The 22227-nt window shown below is 40.1% G+C and overlaps 1 protein-coding gene across 1 annotated transcript in view; it reads left to right on the top strand.

Moving 5' to 3' along the window:
* NHS (NHS actin remodeling regulator) overlaps positions 1-22227 on the top strand; it is a gene marked incomplete at its 5' end in the record, with an annotated part of 164543 nt that overhangs the window by 139631 nt on the left and 2685 nt on the right. The window contains 5 exons of the mRNA XM_079765653.1: positions 6064-6126; positions 8115-8307; positions 10923-11054; positions 14069-17047; positions 17331-17457. Coding sequence (XP_079621779.1) covers positions 6064-6126; positions 8115-8307; positions 10923-11054; positions 14069-17047; positions 17331-17457 — 3494 coding nt within the window. The remainder of the gene's footprint in view (positions 1-6063; positions 6127-8114; positions 8308-10922; positions 11055-14068; positions 17048-17330; positions 17458-22227) is intronic.

A 22227-nucleotide genomic window follows, 5' to 3' on the forward strand; every position in this document is an offset into this window, starting at 1 on the left:
CCTCCCTTGCAGGCCTGGTCCCTCATAACTGCCCTCCCTTGCAGGCCGGGTGCCTCCCAACTGCCCTCTCCTGTTGGCCATCTTGTGGTGGCCATCTTGTGTCCACATGGGGACAGGATCTTTGACTACATGGGGGCAGCTATATTGTGTGTTGCAGTGATGATCAATCTGCATATTACTCTTTTATTGGATAGGATAGAGGCCTGGTACATGGGTGGGGGCCAGCTGGTTTTCCCTGAAGGGTGTCCTGGATCAGGTGGGGGTTCCCTTGGGGTGTGGGGCGGCCTGAGCGAGGGGCCTGTGGTGGTTTGCAGGCCAGCCACTCACCCTGGCGACCCAAGAGGAGGCCCTGGTATCTGGAATTTATTTTCCTTCTACAATTGAAACTTTGTAGCCTGGAGCGGAGCCAAGCCTGCTGTTCCCTCCGGGGTGGCAGCCATTTCTGTGGCAGTTAATTCACCTTCTACAATTAAAACTTTCTAGCCTTAAGCGGGTGAGCCCGGCCAGGGTGTGTGGAAAGCTTTTCTTCCCCTGTTGCCGCTGGCAACCCTGGCCTGCTCTCTCAAGCTCCATTCTGCCGCCATTTGTTTGAATTTGTTTACCTTCTATTATTGAAACTTTGTAGCTTGAGTGGAGGCTTAGGCCTGCAACAGATATGGAAAACTTGGCTTCCTCTGTTACCTAGGAAACCTTGCTCTCTGTGGCTGTAGCCATCTTGGATGGTTGATTTGCACACTCGCCCTGATTGGCTGGTGGGCGTGGCTTATGTAGCAGAGTGATGGTTAATTTGCATATTACCATTTTATTAGAGAGGATTCAAATGTACCACAACATCCATTCTCTCTTTTTTTTTAAATGGGAACTTTTTTTCAAGAAAAATGATTTTAAATATAATAATGTTACATGCAGTAAATACCAATTATTCAAGATAAATGATCTGAAATATAATATTACATGCAATAAGCATTAATATTCCAAGAAAAAAAGGATTTTAAGTACAATAACATTACCAAAACTGTACTAACATAGTATGATATCACAAAAGTTGTAGGAAATATTTAAAATCTGCAAATAACAGGATTACTTCTATTATATTCTAAAATACTATTTTTCTCCCCTGGCTCTATTTTTGTTCATCAGTTTTGTTGGTCATAATATTCCACAAATAGTGAGATCATGTGATATTTATCTTTCTCCGACTGGCTTATTTCGCTTAGCATGATGTTTTCCAGGTCCATCCATGCTGTTGCAAAGAGTTCCTTCTTTTTTACAGCACTGTATAGATGTACCACAGTTTTTTAATCCACTCATCTGCTGACAGGCACTTAGACTGTTTCCAAATCTTAGCTATTGTAAATTATGCTGCTGTGAACATAGGGGTGCATATATCCTTTCTGATTGGTGTTTCTGATTTCTTTGGATATATTCCTAGAAGTGTGATCACTGGGTCAAATGGGAGTTCAATTTTTTGAGGAAACTCCATAATATTTTACACAGTGGCTGCACCAATCTGCATTCCCACCAGCAGTGCACGAGGATTTCTTTTTCTTCACATCCTTGCCAGCACTTGTCCTTTGTTGATTTGTTGATGATAGCCATTCTGACAGGTGTGAGATGGTACCTCATTATTGTTTTGATTTGCATTTCTCAGATGATTAGTGACTTTGAGCATGTTTTCATATATCTCTTTGCCTTTTCTATGTCCTCTTTCGAAAAGTGTCTATATATGTCCTTTTCCCATTTTTTTATTGGATTGTTTATCTTCCTTTTGTTAAGTTGTATAAGTTCCCTGTAAAATTTGGAGATTAAACCCTCATCGGAGATAACATTGGCAAATATGTTCTCCCATGCAGTGGGCTTTCTTGCACAATATCCATTCTCTAGTAAATAATTTTCATGTTTAAAACAGCATGATAGTAATAAATCAGTTCTGAAAGTCAACTGCTATAAGTGCCATGTGGTATCAGTTAGATCACAAGCCAAAGCCAATTTTTCAAAACATTTCCTGCTGGAATACCCACAACATTTTAACAGATGTCTTTTGGAAAGTTCTGAAACAAAATAAACCCCATCAGTATATAAAATAAAACCAAAAATAAAGTAAAATGTGGAGGGATGGTTTTTTCTTTTGGCAGTAAGAGAAAGGACTGGGAAAATCTTGAGATCTTTGAAGAAATAGCCACAAAAGTGAAGAAATGAACTTTTCTTATACACAACACTAAAATATTGGGGTTTAGAAAATGTTGTTATTCACCAAAGAAATGCCTTTGACTGCTTTTGAGTATAATGTCTATTATTTCTTGTTTTGAACACCCACCATAACTATAACTAGCTTTTGTTGAAACAGATTTATGAGAAGCTAGGGAAAGGATTTGAGAGTATAACTGATAGGCCAGCAGGGACAAGAATAGGATGGAAGCATCAAAGAAGCATCTTTTGTCAGGGACAAGATGGGCATAACTGGTAGTGGCTGATTCTAAAATGGTGCAACTTAGTCTGAGGCCTCTCATAATCAGTGTTAGGAAGGTCAGAATGGGAGCCTGGAAAAGGAAGGAGAAATTTTTTTCTCCAACATCTCATTATGAGCAATTTCAAAAGTACAGAAAAAAAGTCCAAATAATTATGCAGTGAATTTAATTATTTAGACTCACTGCATAATTAGTATATGCATGCTCATTGCATAATTATTTAGACTTTTTTTCTGTACTTTTGAAATTGTTCATGAGGGAGATATTATTTTTTTCTGTACTTTTGAAATTGTTCATGAGGGAGATATTATTTTTAATTTATTTGTTCCACTGGGGCTGATTTTTACCCTCATCAAAGAAATGCTCTTGAATGAATGAATGAATGAATGGTCTAACAATCTTTCCACACACTTATTCTGGGGAAGTCAAGGTAGTTCACTGCTACTCCTGCATGGAGTAGTAATTCCAAAAGCAGGAGTCCCTATGGGTCTGCTTCTATAATCTGTTGTTTGGTATGTTTCTTGCTCATGCTGTCTTGTCTCCTCCTTAACCTTATTATCTTTCACTTTGACAATGCTGTGCTGAACAATCATATGTGGACACAATTTGATATTATTCCTTTAGAGAGTATTGTTTTGCTTGTGTATGCCAGGAACATGGGGGTGCTAGCAGTACAACAAATATTTACTGAGCACTATGGAGGCAGTAGAAATACAGTTATGAACAAGAAATGGTTCCTGCCCTTAAAAGTCTTACCCAGAATAAGCAATAAGATTCATTTAAAAGGAGCCTTTAAAAATAATTTAGTGCATACAAGTATGATCAGCATGCAGCTTTTCCTAACCTGATCCATCTGCACCCATTAAGGAGTGGCATACTGAGCCATGCAGAGATGCCCTGAGGTATCAGTTATTTGGCAGTTTTATTTCATAGATAATTTAGAAAAAAATTCTATGAACTGATTATTGCATTCATCACATAAAATTCTAATCAGAACAATTTTACCTCCTTTGACCAAACACCTAGGAAAGATGATGCTTTAAAACACTATACTAAGGCAGTTACTAATTCATGGCAGAAATAAAACCATAGCCTATTTGAATATTATAAATCAAAATACTTTGAATCAACTGACCATCTGCAGGGATTCAAGTGCTTGTGTCTAGGTGGTAGAACCAAAGAACATAATCCTTTCACAGACAAGCTCAAGAGTACCTAATTTCATCCCTCACAAGCTGGAGGTTGGAGTCACTATCAAGAGAATGATTAGTTGAAAAGGAATATTCTGTGGGGTGTAACCCACGGAGACCTTGACTTAATATTGATGACCCAAACTGAATAGTCTGAGCAGTCTCTCTCTGGACTTACTATCCTTAGTCATTTCCAGGTGTTACCTCATGCTTGTTTAATGGGATTGGGGGTTTCTCAAACAGATAAAAAATCATTCCTCATCTCTCACTCCTGAAAAAAAAAATTCAACAGGATAAGTGACTTCGGAGATTTAAGACAAGTTACCAAAGTTAATATATTAATATCATTAATATGTTTTCTGCTTTGCAGTTTCCTGCTGTTTGACTTTTTGAAATTCTTTCATGAGACACCAAAGCCTTTGGGTTTTTTGGAAACAAATTCCTTTACCATGTAGGTTTTGGTGTCAGGCTCCTTTTTTCTTCCTTCCATGAGTTTTCTCTCTATTTTGTATACCCCAGTGTCTTACTTGAGACCTGCACATCACTATCTGTGACAGCTTCTTATGAGAGAGCCAGGTTAAGTGTCTGAACTCAGGCCACATATGCCATATCTATCAAAATGATCACTTTCAGTGGGGAAGCCATAGACCCTACAAAATCATTTGTCTTAAATAATATATAGATCACAGTTAACTATGCCTGAGGAGATGAAATTTGTTATGCTTAAAAATTAATGAACAACAATGCATACATGCCAATGGCTTAAGAATAACTAGAACCAGCATATGTCAGTACCATGCCACCAATGGAACCAAGAGTTGCTTGTGGTTTCCTCTGTTTCTTTTCACCTATTTGCACTAAGATGGTAAGTTCTCTTGGAATCTGTGGCACCTGCTTCCTCCTGAGATCTTGAGTATGACCCTTACTTTATATATATATATATATATATATATATATATATATATATATATATATATATATTTTTATTGATTTTTTACAGAGAGGAAGAGAGAGGGATAGAGAGTTAGAAACATCGATCAGCTGCCTCTTGCACACTCCCCACTGGGGATGTGCCCGCAACCAAGGTACATGCCCTTGACCGGAATCGAACCTGGGACCCTTGAGTCTGCAGACCGACGCTCTATCCACTGAGCCAAACCGGTTTCGGCATGACCCTTACTTTATTTTGGTTTCCCATCACTGTTAAAAAGCACAGAGCTGGTATCATTCAAGTTTACAAATAGTTTGTTAGAGCTCTTACAATGAGGAGGCATTTTGTTGGCATCATGAAAGACTAAAAGGAAAATGAAATATAGCTTCTACCTCTAGGAATTTTTAACTTAATAAATGAAAAAAGACACACCAGGGATAATTCATGTTACATTAAAGCCATGCTACATGGAAGATGCTGTAATAGAAGCCTAATTGAATCCAATGCTGACATGGTTTAGAATTTTAAAAGAGTTCTAACGTCTTAGTAGATACTGAAAAGTGGATTCTGGTTACCAGATTAGTCTCCAAAGACGACCGGCTACATAATTTGTGGGTCCCAGTGCAAAATGAAAATGCAGGCCCCTTACTCAAAAACTAACAATTTCAAGACAGTGACAAGTGTGAAGTCCTTCTCAGTGCGGGGTCCTGTGTGACTGCACAGGTCACATGCCCATAAAATTGGCCCTGTCATCAAATACAGTCAATGAATATGAGGAAGAGACAATTTCTGAACAGCCCAGAGGAGGGCTTTTTATACAGGAAATTTTCTTCCAAGTAGTTCATAGGAAAATAAACTCACTCCGAGGAAAGAAAATAATTCATTCTTTTCCCAATTAGCAAATGGGATTGGTATCTGAAAGATAGAAAGTTACAATTTGCAAAAACAATTTCACAGATCTTTACAGCTACAAAGTAAGGATAATAATAATAATAATAGTGATAGTAGTAGCTGATGCTAACATATAGAGCTTATTATGTGCCAGGACTTTCCTAAGTCTATTATGATATTTACTCATTTAATCCTCAAAACAGCCCTGGAGGGTAGAATCTATTATTTTTATACCCTACAGATGAGGAAACTGACCTTAGAAGAGTTGAGTAATTGTCCCAGTTACATAGCAAATAAGTGGTAGAGCCAGGATTTGAACTCGGTCTAGCTCCAGAGTCTGTGCTCTTAACCACTATTTATGCTACTTCTCATAAAATAAAGATGAAGGAAGGAAGGAAGGAAGGAAGGAAGGAAGGAAGGAAGGAAGGAAGGAAGGAAGGAAGGAAGGAAGGAAAAAGGAAGAAAGGAAAATGTCATCCCATTACATTCATTCATTAATATCATAGATTTGTCTTAACCAGGGTATACAATGTGTTGTGTGCATGTTTTAATTTTTTTCTTTTTTTGCATTTCATGTTCATAGTTTAACAGCACCCGTTCGCCCTCCCCCACTGAGTGTTGCCACATGACCCCATGGAGTAGAAAGGTACTGGTTCTGAAAACATTCCATTGCACCCTACTTCACTCTCTCCAGACACTTTCACTTTTTTCTCTTTATGGCAAACTGTTGTTTCTAATTAACACAGATATTATTTTAAATCAATTTAAAGAATGGGTATTTTCCTAACTTGAATTAAAATATAATTTAGACAGCCATGCCATTCATTGGCTTTTCTTCCCATTTACTTCCCCCTACACATACACACCCCTAAGTTGCAAATAAGGCTCTGTTCAACAAGAGCATCACCTAACACTACTCCTGGACTTTGTAGTTCGGAGGAAAGAAATTCCACTTGCCTTATATTTATCAAAACTATAAAGGTTCGTCTTATATTTATCAAAATTGTAAAGGTTCATCTCAAATAAAATAAAAAAGACAACAGGACAAAAGGATTCTCTAGCAGTTAATTGTCCCTGTTACCATTAAATGAAAAGTGCTTTTGTCTGCTGGTCAGAGCCTGTAGTCAGGTCACTATTCTTTCTTTGTTTCCTAGCCCATTGTTATTCAAGGAAGGATTCACCTACAAAATGTGGCCATTGGTCATGGGGGTTTCTCTCCAGCTCTTGTGCTCTCTCTGTCTCTCTTTTTGCATGCACCAAACTTTTTTTTTTCTTTTTGGAAGTTACCTAGGAAACAGTCTTTTGTGCTCCAACTTTATTTGAGCTATTCGCTTTCCTGGGAGTCTGCACAAAAGCTGAAGAGAGAAAGAAGGTTGCAATGTTTTTACTAAAACATTCATGGCAAACAAATTTTTCTCAAAGGGGGGATCATATCCTGTTGAGTGTATTAGGGGGCATTGAAGATACCTATGACAAGGTAAGCAAATGTTGGGGGTTAATTTAAACAACTGGCTCTAGAATCTTCTCTTTAAGGGGACTTAAGAACAGTTCATTTGGCAATATGTGAAATCCTCTGAGTCAACAGGGCATAATGCGTCCAAATATGAAGATGAGAAAAAATTTTAATGGTCCTGACTTTAGGATAGAATATTATTAAAATCAAACTGGAACAAAAGGAAAAATTATTTTTTTCTACAAAACCTGCCTTCCTCCAAATTATGAAAAGAAATAAAATGAAGTTCAGTAGTGGAAACTAAGTCTTTTAATAATCTGAAATCAAAATTGGGATGGAGCCTTTTTAATAATCTGGGCTAGGAACCCAAACCTGAAACCAAAGTCAGACAATATTAATATCTAAAAAGCTTTGAATGGAGAATTTTTAAAATTCCTATGTAAGTCAAGGCCTCTAACTACACAGCTGGAAGAAAAGCTTAGCACTATAAAGCTGAAAGATAATAAATAAGGACTGTTTTACTCTTCCAGATTTGAAAAAGAAATTCATTTAAATTCCCCCAACACCATTTATATTTTTCACTATAGTCTGGGGGGAGATTCTTCACTTTTGCTTTTCCATGTGCATATAGTATTTTTTAAAGGTTATTCACAAACTTCATAGTCCTGGAGTAAAATAACTCCTTGTGTTTTAATCCGGTCTCTCAGATTAGGTTGGTTTGTCCTTCAGATGATGTGTTCTGGAATGTCTCCTGATTCCAGGTTTTCTGGCACATTTTCAAAAATGTTTAATAGGCATCCAAATCATCTCCTCCCTTTGACCCTAGGCATCTAGAGCTCTCAAGACTTTCAATAGGAATTTATGGCAAGATAGATATCGAGAAAGTGGATCTACCTCTTACTGCATTAGAGACATTATTCTTTAGATTGAAGTTTGGGGATTTCTGGTCAAATTCCATTTGACCTGAAAAGCATGTTTATTTAACTTACTTTTTTCCTCTTGTGTCACTTTATTATTAAAATTATAACTGTCAATTAGTTGTGTTTACTATTTATAGGAATTCTTCCTTAGACCTAAAAGCTTATTTCTGACCAAATCTTTCTTAACTAAACTGTGAAATTCCTTATATGTGTGTTATATATAAACGTTGATGGTTGAGTCACAATGTACTACATTTGCAGTCCCATCCCCCGGAGGATGAAGATACAGATGCCATGTTAGGACAGAGGCCGAAAAACCCAGTACACAATATCCCCTCCACACTGGACAAGCAGACCAACTGGAGCAAAGCACTACCTCTCCCAACGCCAGAGGAGAAGATGAAACAAGATGCTCAAGTGATTTCTTCTTGCATTATTCCCATCAATGTCACTGGTATTGTTCTGTTCTTTTCTTAGGGGCAGTTGGGTCAGAATATTCTGTGTAGAAAATATGTTCAAAACCTGTGCTGCTGGGGGTACTAATTAAGAATACTGCTTTGTGACCAAGTAATACCTTTTTATCAGAATACAACTCAGAAGATGTTCAATATGCTTTTGTCAGGCTTTGAACATCAATTTGCATATGTTTCACTGGGCCACTTGTTATGTAAATGATGGACAGTTTCTTTTTGGAAACAAAAATTCACCAAATAGCTCTTTGGCCATAGCTGACTGAAATAATGGAGAAAGCAGCAGTGATTAATCATATGATAATGATGCATGGCACAGCAAGAAAAAAAAACAAAAAACCAGCAAACCCTGGGTTCCTAAAACTGCAAGTAATGATCCTGTAGACCAAGTATAAAATCTGTTTGCATGCTTCCTTGGATGAAACTAGGCTTGTTTAAAGATTGTTTAGAATTCTAAAGCGATTTTAGAGATTTTTTGACCTAAAAATATATGGATTCATAGATGAAAGCTGAATTCTACTCTAAAGCCAGAAAGCCTGTCTTCTGTGCACTCTGCTTTCCTCCTCCTGTGTATTGAGAGTGTGAATATTAGTCTAGGTTGAACGCAAGCCTGTCCAGGCTTTTCTGGAAAAGTTTATTGGCAGCAATTGTGAATTCCAGAATTGGATCTGGTAATCTTTGTAAGTAAAATAATGTTATAAAATATTCTAACTTTCAAAGATGGAAATTAAATGATCTGTTTATTGGGCTTTCTTGACGCTTCTCTAATAGTTATATTTTAACTTATTTATATATTGAAAATTTCAAAATGGCCATATTATGACTGATTTTTCATCCTTATACCAAATGACTACAGATTGCATGTTATGTGAAATGCAATTTGGTCATAGCTATTATTAACCCCACTCAAATTTCTCTCACATAAAGTGGGGATCAAATGATAACCTTGTATCTGGCATAGTTATTTCCTTCTTGGAAAAAAAGGAGTTCTAGTTGGTCAGCTGGCTGTGAGCTGGTGGTTCATTTTCTTCATGACCTATTCAACTTATAGAAGAAATTATTCTCAGAACGTGTACCTTATCTGATCCCCATGATCTAAATGAGATGGATTAGGGGAGTTCAGCTGTCAAATGGATCACTTTGGCATCCTCATAAACTAACTTTCAGTTCTGGGGACATCTGATTATTAGCAGCACCTGCTTTCTTCATAGCACTGTAAGTAAAATCTTGTTTTCAAATTTAGTTCTTTGATTATGGGTCTTGTGATTCAGGAAAGGGAAAGATCTTTATGCTCAGACTAAAGCCTAGATTATCTGTTGATTCCAAGAGCTTTAATGAGCAAGTTGTTGATTATGCCTATATAAGAAAAAGTGTCTGTGTGCTATGTGTTCTATAATTATTATGATTAGAATAAAGGATTTGAATTTTTGTTTGGAATTAAGAAATAAAAATTCCATTAGTACAAATTCTCCAATAATATTGTAATTATTAATCATGTGATATCTCATACAGATTTTTCAAAGTGAGTTCTAGAAACTGTTGTCACTGTGATGCTAAGCAAAACTCAAGCTGCTTCATTATATAGCTCCAGAAGTTTTAACATGCCATCCTTCCCCATATTCAATAATTAGGATAAATTATGAGACAATCAGATTCCAAAGCACTTTTGTTATCATGGCTTCCTGAGGCAAAGCTCACTCTGAAAAATCCATGGTGCATTTAACTCCTTCCTCAGTGTTCTAGATTGCATAGGAATGCATATACTGTGTCAATAATGTAGTTATGGAGAGAGAAACTAATAGGTATCATGGTCTGCCCCCTGTATTTACTAAAGCAAACAGACACATTGTGTAAAGATTGGGAAGTCCAGATTTATTTACAGTTGATCAGAACTGGGGACTGCCTTGTATTTTTATTATATAGTGATAAGACACTGATGCTAAACCAAAGGGTGTCCATTTTAGTCAGTAGAAGTAGACAGTTACTAGGTGTACCAGTTAATAATGCGGATTTTTTTCAATAGATGGAGTTACACATATGTTGATATACTGGTACATGATGATTTAAAAAACAAATCTTTAGGCTGTTGTTTCCTCCCAGCATGTGTGTATTTTGGGGGTGGGAATAGTAGGTACAGGGGAAAAATCAAAGATGCATTTAATGAAGAGATGGGTCAGGATATATTAGCTGAAATAACTTGGGTTAACATCTTGGCTCTGGATCTACTATGTATAGATATCAGCTTCAGAGAGCCCAGAAAGAGACCAGTAAATAGTAGTAGCTAAAGGTTTAAGTTCTTAAGGCATCATTTCTATGTGAGGGTTATTCTTTGATGTTATTTTTATCTCCTCTTGCTTTTTATTTTCCTTCTTTTATTGTTAATTTTGACAGTTCAAGCTGTTGTGGAGAGCTGCATTCAGAAGTAAAGCTTAATGTACTGCAGCATAATTAAAATAAGAGCTGAATAAGGGCTCCCTTATATTTGTTTACAGCTTAATTCAAATTCTTCTTTTACTTCAATAAATATCACTGTGTTTCAAGCAAATGAAAATGTGTTTGCAATTTCAAAAGGCTAATGAGATTTATTTGTGGGTTGCAGGAGTTGGTTTTGACAGAGAAGCTAGTATACGCTGCTCTCTTGTTCATTCACAATCTGTACTACAGCGGAGACGAAAACTGAGGAGGAGGAAAACCATCTCTGGTATCCCCAGAAGAGTCCAACAAGAAATAGGTGTGGTATAAAACTATTAATGGTTAATATTCTGTTGGGTGCAGAAACCACCTAACTTTTAACCAGCTTCCTTTGAAAAAGTCAACCCTGTAACTTGTAGAGGTTTTGAAAAGATATACCGTACTTTCCGGTGTATAAGACGACTGGGCGTATAAGATTTTCTTCAATATACCGTATTTTCCGGCGTATAAAACAACTTTTTAACCCAGGAAAATCTTATATGCCCAGTCGTCTTATATGCCGGAAAGTACGGTATATTTGTCCTTTGCTCAGCAAGCCAGGTGGTATGGCATTTTAAGTCTCTGTTTTTGACTGAGAAGGTTTGACCTTATAGATTTAGGCATATACATGCAGGTCTTATGGTTGAAATTATATTTCAGTAAGTTTTGCTACTTTTTAAATCTTTATTAAGGTAGAAATCTACACTAATAAAAGAGAAACATGCAAATTGACCGTACCTCTGCTACGCCCACAAGCCAATCAGGAGCGAGTATGCGAATTAACCCAACCAAGATAGCTGCGGCCACGGAGCAAGCAGGAGGCTGGGGTTTCCCTGGCGATGGAGGAAGTCAAGCTTCTTGGCTGGCCCTGGCCTCCACTCAAGGCTACAAAGTTTCAATTATAAAGATAAATAAATCCCAGATACCAAGGCCTCTGCTTGGGTTGCCGGGGGGCGTGGCTGGCCTGCAAACCACCACAGGCCCCTCACACAGGCCACCCCATGCCCCAAGGGAACCCCCACCCTGACCCAGGGCAAACCAGCCGGCCTCCACCCATGCACCAGGCCTCTATCTTTTCTAATAAAAGAGTAATATGCAAATTGACCATCATTCCAACACACAAGATGGCTGCCCCCATGTGGACACAAGATGGCCACCACAAGATGGCCAGCAAGGGAGGACAGTTAGGGGTGACCAGGCCGGCAGGGAAGGGCAGTTGGGAGGGACCCAGGCCTGCAGGGGAGAGAAGTTGGGGGGACCAGGCCCACAGGGGTGGGCAGTTGGGAGGGACCAGGCCTGCAGGGGAGGGCAGTTAGGGGTGACCAGGCCTGCAGGGGAGAGCAGTTAGGGGCAATCAGGCTGGCAGGGGAGCAGTTAGACATCAATCAGGCTGGGAGGGGAGTGGTTAGGGGGTGATCAGGCTGGCAGGCAGAAGCGGTTATGGGCAATCAAGAAGGCAGGCAGGCGAGCAGTTGGGAGCCAGCAGTCCTGGATTGTGAGAGGGGTCCCAGATTGGAGAGGGTACAGGCTAGGCTGAGGGACACCCCCCCGTGCACGAATTTCATGCACCAGACCTCTAGTTATAAATAAAGTAACAAGGTTCAATGAAGATTCATTTTAAAAATATACCTTTATTTGAAGAGATACTTTTAGGACATTAACTAGAGGCCCGTTGCAGGAAGATTCCTGCAAGAATAGGGCTTCCTGCGGCAGTCTCCGCCACCCCGCCTGCTTCCTTCCCATCTCTGCAGCCCCGCCTGCTTCCCTCCCTTCTCCGCTGCCCCCCTGCTTCCCTCCCTTCTCTGCCACCCCGCCTGCTTCCCTCTCTTCTCCGCTGCCCTGCCTGCTTTCCTGCCATCTCTGCCACCCCGCATGCTTGCTTCTCCACAGCTTCACACCCTTCTGCAGTGCTTGGCTTCCTTCTACACTGTCTTCAGTCTTCGCTCTATGCCTGGATATGCAAATTAACCACCATTTTGGTTGGGGTGATTTGCATACTCGCTCCTGATTGGCTGGTGGGTGTGGCTTGTGGGCATAGCAGAGATATGGTCAATTTGCATGTTTCTCTTTTATTAGATAGGATAATTAAAAAGGTAAATTTCAAGGATACTCAATTAAATATTGAATAATGATGACATTTTTCCAATTGTTTTCTGTTCTATGTGTTTAGGATTTTTTTTATATGTTTATTATTAGAGGCCTGGTGCACAGATTCATGCACCGGTGGAGTCCCGCGGCCTGGCCTGCGGACATCCCCTGAGGGGTTCCAGATTGCGAGAGGGCACAGGCCAGACCAAGGGACCCCACCGGTACACGATCAGGGCCTGGGAGGGACCACAGGAGGGCTCCAGGGCATGTCCAGCCCATCTCTCCCAGTCCCAATTGGCCAGATCCCAGCAGCAAGCTACCATACCATTGGAGCATCTGCCTCCTGGTGGTCAGTGCACATCATAGCAACTGGTCGAACAAACGGTTGGACACTTAGCATATTAGGCTTTTATTATAGAGGCTTATTATATCATCTTTTGTAAATAAGTCTTTTATTTCTTATAGTGAATTCTATTATTTTTATTTCATTATGTTTATATTACAAAATAAAAAAATGAATAGTGCCCAAGAAGATAAAATGGACTTCAGTTTGAAAAAACAGTAGTCACTTATTGGGACAAAGTAATTTGATATTGAAGAAAGAGAATTAACAAAAGATCTAAAAGTATATCTTACCTTAGAAAAATATATACTATATACATTATATAGTATGTATATATCTATACTATATCTATACTATATCTATATCTATATCTATATCTATATCTATAATCTATATCTATCTAATCATCTACATCTATATCTAAAGATATAGACCCTTCCTTTGGCAGAGACAGAAGGAGAGTCCCCAAAGCATTTTAACTTTCTATTTTTATTTTAATCCTCACCCAAGGATATGTTTTACTGATTTTAGAGAGAGGGGGAGGGAGTAAGAAAAAAAAATTCATGTAGGAGAGAAATATCAATGGTTGCCTCCCATACTCCCCCTCACTGGGAATTGAACCTACAATTTAAGTAAGTGCCCTGAGCGGCAATTGAACCAGCAATCTTTCAGTGCATGGGATGATGCTCCAACCAACTGATCCATACGTATGACCAGGCCTCCTAATTTTTTATGATGATTTTTTTTCTGAAGGAAAAAGCTCCAAAATGCACATGCCAGCACCCACATTTGTGGGTGTCTCTCAGAATGTCTTTTAGTATGCTGTTGTATAAAATATCTCACTAACTTTCCATGTGCCCTAGATTCGGATGAATCGCCCGTGGCCAGAGAAAGAAATGTGATTGTGCACACAAATCCAGACCCTTCCAACACTGTCAATAGGAGGTCTGGAACCAGGGACTCCGAGTGCCAAACTGAGGATATTTTGATTGCTGCTCCATCCAGAAGGAGAATCAGAGCTCAAAGGGGTCAAAGTATTGCAGCTTCCCTTTCACATTCAGCTGGCAACATTTCTGCGTTGGCAGACAAAGGTGATGCCATGTTTACAACTGCAGTGAGTAGCCGCACAAGATCTCGGAGCCTTCCCCGAGAGGGCAATAGAGGCGGAGATGGTGATCCCAAAGTTGGTCTTAAACCCTCCGCATATGAAGAGGAAGAGCCTTTTGTGGGTGACCAAGAAAGAATCCCTAATGATTGCAGCGAGGCCCCCAGCAGCCCAAGTGCCCAGGAACACCAGCCTGCTTTGGATCTGGCCTGTTCTCAACATCTTCACAGCCCCCAGCACAAGTTAAGTGAGAGAGGGAGGTCACGTCTGTCCCGAATGGCTGCTGACTCTGGAAGTTGTGACATCTCCTCCAACTCAGACACCTTTGGGAGCCCCATCCACTGCATCTCCACGGCTGGTGTCCTCCTCAGCAGCCACATGGACCAGAAAGACGACCACCAGTCATCCAGTGGCAACTGGAGTGGGAGCAGCTCTACATGCCCCTCACAGACTTCAGAGACAATCCCTCCTGCAGCTTCTCCTCCCCTCACTGGCTCTTCACACTGTGATTCAGAGTTGTCACTAAACACGGCTCCTCATGCTAATGAGGATACCAGTGTCTTCGTGACAGAGCAGTACAATGACCACTTGGATAAAGTGAGAGGCCATCGGGCTAACTCCTTTACCTCCACTGTGGCAGATCTCCTGGATGACCCCAATAATAGCAACACAAGTGACAGTGAGTGGAATTACCTGCACCACCATCATGATGCCTCCTGCCACCATGATTTTAGTCCTGAGCGCCCCAAGGCAGATAGCTTGGGCTGTCCAAGCTTCACAAGCATGGCCACATATGACAGCTTTCTGGAAAAGTCTCCATCAGACAAAGCTGACACTAGCTCTCACTTTTCAGTGGACACAGAGGGGTACTACACCTCCATGCACTTTGACTGTGGTCTCAAAGGTAGTAAGAATTATGTCTGCCACTATGCAGCCCTGAGCCCAGAGAATAGCCAGGGCATTGGAGGTCCTCCTACTCTTCCAGACTGTGCCTGGCAGGACTACTTAGATCACAGGAGGCAGGAGAGACCAAGTATCTCCTTCAGGAAACCAAAGGCAAAGCCAACCCCACCTAAAAGGAGCTCATCATTGAGGAAATCTGATGGAAATGCAGACATTTCTGAGAAGAAAGAACCAAAGATTAGCAGTGGCCAGCTCCTGCCTCACAGTTCCAGGGAAATGAAGTTGCCTCTTGATTTCTCCAACACGCCTTCTCAAATGGAAAATACCAATATTTCCACCAAGCAGGAACCTTCCTGGATTAACCAGGATGAACATGTTAGTAAAGAACCTCAGTTAGACACTTCAGATATTCCACCATTCAAAGATGAAGGTGCTGAATCAACTCACTATGCAGACCTCTGGCTTCTAAATGACTTGAAAACAAATGATCCCTACAGATCTTTATCTAATTCAAGCACTGCTACGGGTACCACAGTTATTGAATGCATTAAATCTCCAGAGAGCTCTGAATCCCAAACATCCCAGTCAGAATCAAGAGCCACCACTCCATCTCTTCCTTCTGTTGACAATGAGTTTAAACTGGCTTCACCAGAAAAGCTGGCTGGCTTGGCATCTCCATCAAGTGGCTACTCAAGCCAGTCTGAAACACCAACATCCTCTTTCCCTACAGCTTTCTTTTCTGGTCCATTGTCTCCTGGAGGTAGCAAAAGAAAACCGAAAGTCCCAGAAAGGAAATCCTCACTACAGCAACCTTCTTTAAAAGATGGAGCTCTATCACTAAGTAAAGACCTTGAACTTCCAATTATACCTCCTACCCATCTTGACCTAAGTGCTCTTCATGTCTTGAATAAACCATTTCACCACCGTAACCCATTGCATGTTTTTAGTCATAATAAGCAGAACACAGTAGAGGAAACACTGAGGTCGAATCCTCCACCGTCCCTTGCAATTACACCAACAGTCCTGAGATCTGTTAACCTTAGGTCCATCAGTAAGTCTGAAGAAATTAAGCAAAAAGAAGGCAATAATATGGAACACCCCTACTTAGAGCAAAGCACTCTCACAATGGCTGCCCTATCTCCAGGTAAGATTAGACCACATATAGCTAAGAAATCAATATCACGTCAATACTCCACTGAAGACACCATATTGTCCTTTTTAGACTCCTCTGCAGTTGAGATGGGATCAGATAAACTACAGTTAGGAAAAAAACGTGCTTTTGATGTAAAGAATAATTGTGATCCAGAAAAAGTAACCTCAGCTGGTAGCAATCTTCTAGATTCAAGTGCCACAAAAGACCAAATACATATGGAGAGTGAGCCTATTCCAGAAAACACACCAAGTAAAAACTGTGACTTTCCCAAAGAAGGATTTCAAAGGGTCTCTGCTGCCTGCTCAAATGACTTGGATGGTAAAATACTACAATATGGAGCTGGTCCAGATGGAATCCTTGCACAGGTCCTGAAGGCATCCTCTGTAGAGCAGGAGGAAGTTGTATATCCTGAGTCCATGGATGTGCTCACATCTCAATCAAATTCACCAACTAGAGCTACAGACATAAGCAATCAACTTAAGCATCAACTTGGGATGAGCCGCTACCATGACAAAGTGCCTGGGAATATCAGCTATGAAGCAGAGCTATCAACTGTAAATTCATGCCCTGAAAAATGTTCAGAGCAGGAAAATATTGCTTCAGGTATTTCAGCCAAAAGTGCCTCTGATAACAGCGGAGCAGAGGAGACCCAAGGAAGTATGGATGAGGTTTCATTGAAAGGTCAGTTTGTCCCTTTGAAAAGGGGTCTCATGGTACTTTCTGAATTTTTTTCTTTCTTACATTCCCCATAATGTGGTACAGCCCTGTGTGTTGGGATCCCTCCATTATTTCTTTTCCCTAATTAAGACAATTGAGATAAAATCTTTTACTATTGATGGATTAAGGAGTGACAGATATAGCTCTCATTTTTAAAATGTCAGTAAGGTTATTTGTTCCTTGAGTCAGTGAAGCACAGCAGTATGCGGTAACTTCCTCCTAAAGATGCTTTTGTTCTTCATTTAAGAATCGTCACCAAATGATGACTCCATGATTTCACCACTTAGTGAAGACTCTCAGACTGAAGTGGAAGGTGTGTTTGTATCTCCAAACAAACCTCGAACAACTGAGGATTTATTTGCAGTCATTCACAGGTGAGACAAAATATGAAAGGTTTTGCTTCTTATGGTGCTTCTCATCAAATGCAAATAATGGGAAAGCCTTGTGTAGTTGTAGAACATTTAACAACAACAACAAAAAAAAACCCACAAAATACAGCAAAGAAATATTTTCCCAAATCAAATTGATAGACTTGTATTTAAGTTGGGAAATATGAGTCTTTATATATAGTTAGACTGACCTCAAATGAGAGACTTCAATAAGAACTGCTGTGGAAATGTGTGTTTTTTGTTTTTTTTTGTTTTTTTTTTTGTTTTGTTTTTCCCCTAGGAAAGACATTCTGGAACAAGTTTTTATTTGAAAACTATTTGTGGTTAAGTAACTTAGAGTGAAAGCTCAAACTCTAGTGCAATCTCTGGTTTTAAGTAATATCTTTTCTAAAAAACATGCTCAAAGCTGTAATCCTATATAAACAAATAAATGTAAGTTGATTCACTAAACAGAGCCCCAAATTTGAGACGACAGTGTATTAAAACCTACCCATATCATAGCTCAGAACAACTAACCACTGCCCCCCTTTTCCCTCTCTTCCTAAAACTTAAATTTCTTTAATAACACTGGCCTTCTCTAAAATTAATGCTCCATATCCCCTGAACAGGGGATGTCCTCTAGGCTGCTTTTTAGGACAGTGTTGTGTCCATGCTGCCCTTTCACATTCTCTCATCCTTCCCCTGCATCCTTGTGGTCAGTGCCCATAGGCAAGAATACTTACAACTTGTGACTGAAGAACAGAACAGGAACTAACCCTTGGAAACTGAACCGATATCAGACTGAGCTACCCAATCATAGTGTGCCTACTCCTTTCATAACTGGACACTGGCATACACAAGATAACCACAAAGGTTTCAGTGAACCCAAATAAGGCTGGTCTCTAATTGCAAAGCTGACATTTTCTCTACCCTATGGATTTTTAGAATACTTATCAATGAGCTGAGTCATGCTGAAGATTCATTGAATGTACACTGGTTTACTAATCAAGATAAATAATATAATGATGGGTATCTAGGTTTGGTAGACTTACTAAGTTTTTAAATCTAGATTTGCATTTGTTTAGTACGTATGTATATATGTATGTATGCATGTGCAGCACAGTGACCAGAACAATTTTGTGGGTTTTTTTAAGGGAAAGTATTTTTTGAATCTTTTATTGTTCTTCTTGCAAATGCAACACAATTCAAACTTGAAATATTTAACACAGAAAATAGAAATCCAGTCATTCTACGATAACTGCCATTAAATTTGGAGTCTATTCCTTTATATTTTTCCCATGTATAATAAATGCATATTATATTCTAACTTGTGTATTTTATATTTTTTTCTTTCTTTTAAAATATATTTTTATTTATTTCAGAGAGGAAGGGAGAGAGAGATATAAGCATCAATGATGAAAGAGAATCATTGATTGGCTGTCTCCTGCACACCCCTCACTGGGGATCAAGCCTGAAACCCAGGCATGTGCCCTGACCGGGAATCAAATCTTGATCTCCTGGTTCATAGGTTGACGCTCAACCACAGAGCCACAACAGCCAGGCTATTTTTTTTTCAATTACAGTTAACATTCAATATTATATTAGTTTCAGGAGTGCAGCATAGTGGTTAGACATTTACGTAACTTATGAAGTGATCCTCTGATAAGTCTAGTAGCCACCTAGCACCATACAGAGTTATTACAGTATTTATAATTTACATTCCCATGACTATTTTCTAACTGTGAGTCTGTACTTCTTAATCATTTCACCTTTTTCACTCACCTCCCCAATCTCCCTTACATATTGAAATAATCAGTTTGTTTTCTGTATCTGTGTCTGTTTCTGTTTTGTTTGTTCATTTATTTTGTTCTTTAGATTCCACATATAAGTGAATTCATATGGCATTTGTCTTTCTGTGTCTGACTAATATCACTTAGAATAATATCCTATAGGTCTATCCATGTTGTCGCAACTGATAATGTTTCATTCTTTTTTATGGCTGAGTAATTTTCTATTGTATATATGTACCATAGCTTTTTTATACACTTGTCTATTGATGGGCATTTGGGTTAGTTCCATATCTTGGCTATTGTCAATAACATTGCAATGAACATAGGGATATGTATATCTTGTCAAATTCATGCTTTGGATTTCTTCAGATAAATACCCAGAAGTGGAATTGCTGGGTCATAAGGTAGTTCTATTTTTAATTCTCTGAGGAACCTCCACACTGTTTTCCATAGTGGCTGCACGAATCCCACAATTCCAATTTGCAGTGCATGAGGGTTCCCTTTTTTCTGCATCCTCACCAACACTTGTTTATTGATTTATTGATGGTGGTCATTCTGACACGTATGAGGCAATATCTCATTGTGGTTTTAATTTGCATTTCTCTGATGATTAGTGACGTTGAGCATCTTTTCATAAGTCTATTGGCCATCTTTATGTCCTCCTTGGATGAATGTATATTCAAGTCCTCTGCCCATTTTTTTTAAATTGGGTTGTTTATTGTTTTGGTATTAAGTTGTATGAGTTCTTTGTAAATTTTGCATATTAACCCCTTATCAGATATATCATTGGTGAATATCTTCTCCCATTCGGTAGGGTGTCTGTTTTGTTGATGGTTTCCTTTGAAGAGCAATGTCAGGGAGTTTGCTGTTTATGTTTTCTTTTAGGAGTTTTAATGGTTTGGGGGTCTCATATTTTAAGTCTTTAATCCATTTTGAGTTTATTCTTGTATACTAGAGGCCCGGTGCACAAAATTCGTGAACGGAGGGGGGGTGTCCCTCAGCCCAGCCTGCACCCTCTCCAATCTGGGACCCCTCGAGGGATGTCCGACTGCCCGTTTAGGTACAATCCCACCAGGATCGAGCCTAAACGGGAAGTCAGACATCCCTCTCACAATCCAGGACTGCTGGCTCCCAACTGTTTGCCTGCCTGCCTTCCTGATTTCCCCTAACCGCTTCTGCCTACCAGCCTGATCCCCCCTCACCACTCCCCTGCCAGCCTGATTGATGTCTAACTGCTCCCCTGCCAGCCTGTTTGCCTCCAACTTCCCTCCTCTACCGGCCTGGTCACCCCTAACTGCCCTCCCCTGCAGGCTTGATCACCCCCAACTGCCCTCCCTTGCAGGCCTGGTCCCTCCCAACTGCCCTCCCCTGCTGGCCATCTTGTGGTGGCCATCTTGTGTCCACATGGGGGAAGCCATATTGTGTTTGGAGTGATGGTCAGTCTGCATATTACTCTTTTATTAGATAGGATGGAGGCCTGGTGCATGGGTGGGGACCGGCTGGTTTGCCCTGAAGGGTGTCCCAGATCAGGGTGGGGTTCCCTTGGGGCATGAGGAGGCCTGGGTGAGGGGCCTGTGGTGGTTTGCAGGCCGGCCACACCCCCTGGCGACCCAAGTGGAGGCCCTGGTATCTGGGGTTTATTTATCTTCTACAATTGAAACTTTGTAGCCTGGAGCGGAGCCAAGCCTCCTGCTCACTCCATGGCAGCAGGGGATTTATGTATCTTCTATAATTGAAACTTTGTAGCCTTGAGTGGAGGCCTAGGCCGGCCAGGGTGTGTGGAAAGCTTGGCTTCCTCCATCGCCTGGGAAACCCAAGCCTCCCTCTTGCTTTCTCCGTGGCAGTAGCCATCTTGGTTGGGTTAATTTGCATACTCGCTCTGATTGGCTTGTGGGCATGGCTTTGTGGGCATGGTTTGTGGTGTAGCGGAGTGATGGTGAATTTGCATATTACTCTTTTATAAGATAGGATGGTGTAAAAAAGTAGTCTAGTTTCATTTTTTGCATGTATCTGTCCAGTTTTCCCAACACCGTTTATTGAAAAGACTGCCTTTACCCCATTGTTTGGTCTTATCTCCTCTGTCATAGATTAATTGACCATTTAGGTGTGGGTTTGTTTCTGGGCTCTCTATTATGTTCCATTGTTCTGTTTCTGTTTATGCCAGTACCATGCTGTTTTGATTACTATAGAGTTGTAGAATAGCTTGCTATTAGATAGTGTGATACCTCCAACTTAGTTCTTCTTTTTCACGACTGCTGTTTCTATTTGGGGGTCTTTTGTGATTCCATATAAAATTTTGGATTATTTGTTCTAGTTCTGTGAAAAATGCCACTGGTATTTTGATACGGATTGCATTGAACCTATAGATTGCTTTGGGTAGTATGGACAACTTTTGTTGTTGTTAATCCTCACCTGAGGATATTTTTCCCATTGATTTTTTTTTCAGAGAGTGTGGAGGAAGAGGAGAGAGAGAGAAAGAGAAAGAGAGGGAGGGAGAGAGAGAGAGAGAGAGAGAGAGATCAATTAGTTGCCTCCCACACGCACCCTGACCTGGGCTTGCAATGGAACCTGCAACCCACATACTTGCCCATAACCGGGAATCAAACTGGCAACCCTTCTGTGCACGGGGCCAATGCTCTAACCACTTAGAAACACTGGCCAGGGTAAGGACATTTAAAAAATATTTTATTGATTTCAGAGAGGACGGGAGAGGGAGAGAGAGAAAGAAACATCAATGATGAGAGAGAATCATTTATTGGCTGTCTCCTGCACTCCCCACATGGGGATTGAAACTGCAACCTGGACATGTGTCCTGACTGGGAATGGAACCATGACATCCTGGTTGATAGGTTGACACTCAACCACTGAACCATGCTGGCTGGGTGAGGACATTTTAAATAAGTTAATTCTTCCTATCTATTAGCACGGAATATGCACCCATTTATTTGTATCTTCTTAAGAATGGTTTTGTTTTCTTGATAACTTA

Source organism: Cnephaeus nilssonii (genome assembly GCF_951640355.1).
Source record: "Cnephaeus nilssonii genome assembly, chromosome: X".
Taxonomy (NCBI): domain Eukaryota; kingdom Metazoa; phylum Chordata; class Mammalia; order Chiroptera; family Vespertilionidae; genus Cnephaeus; species Cnephaeus nilssonii.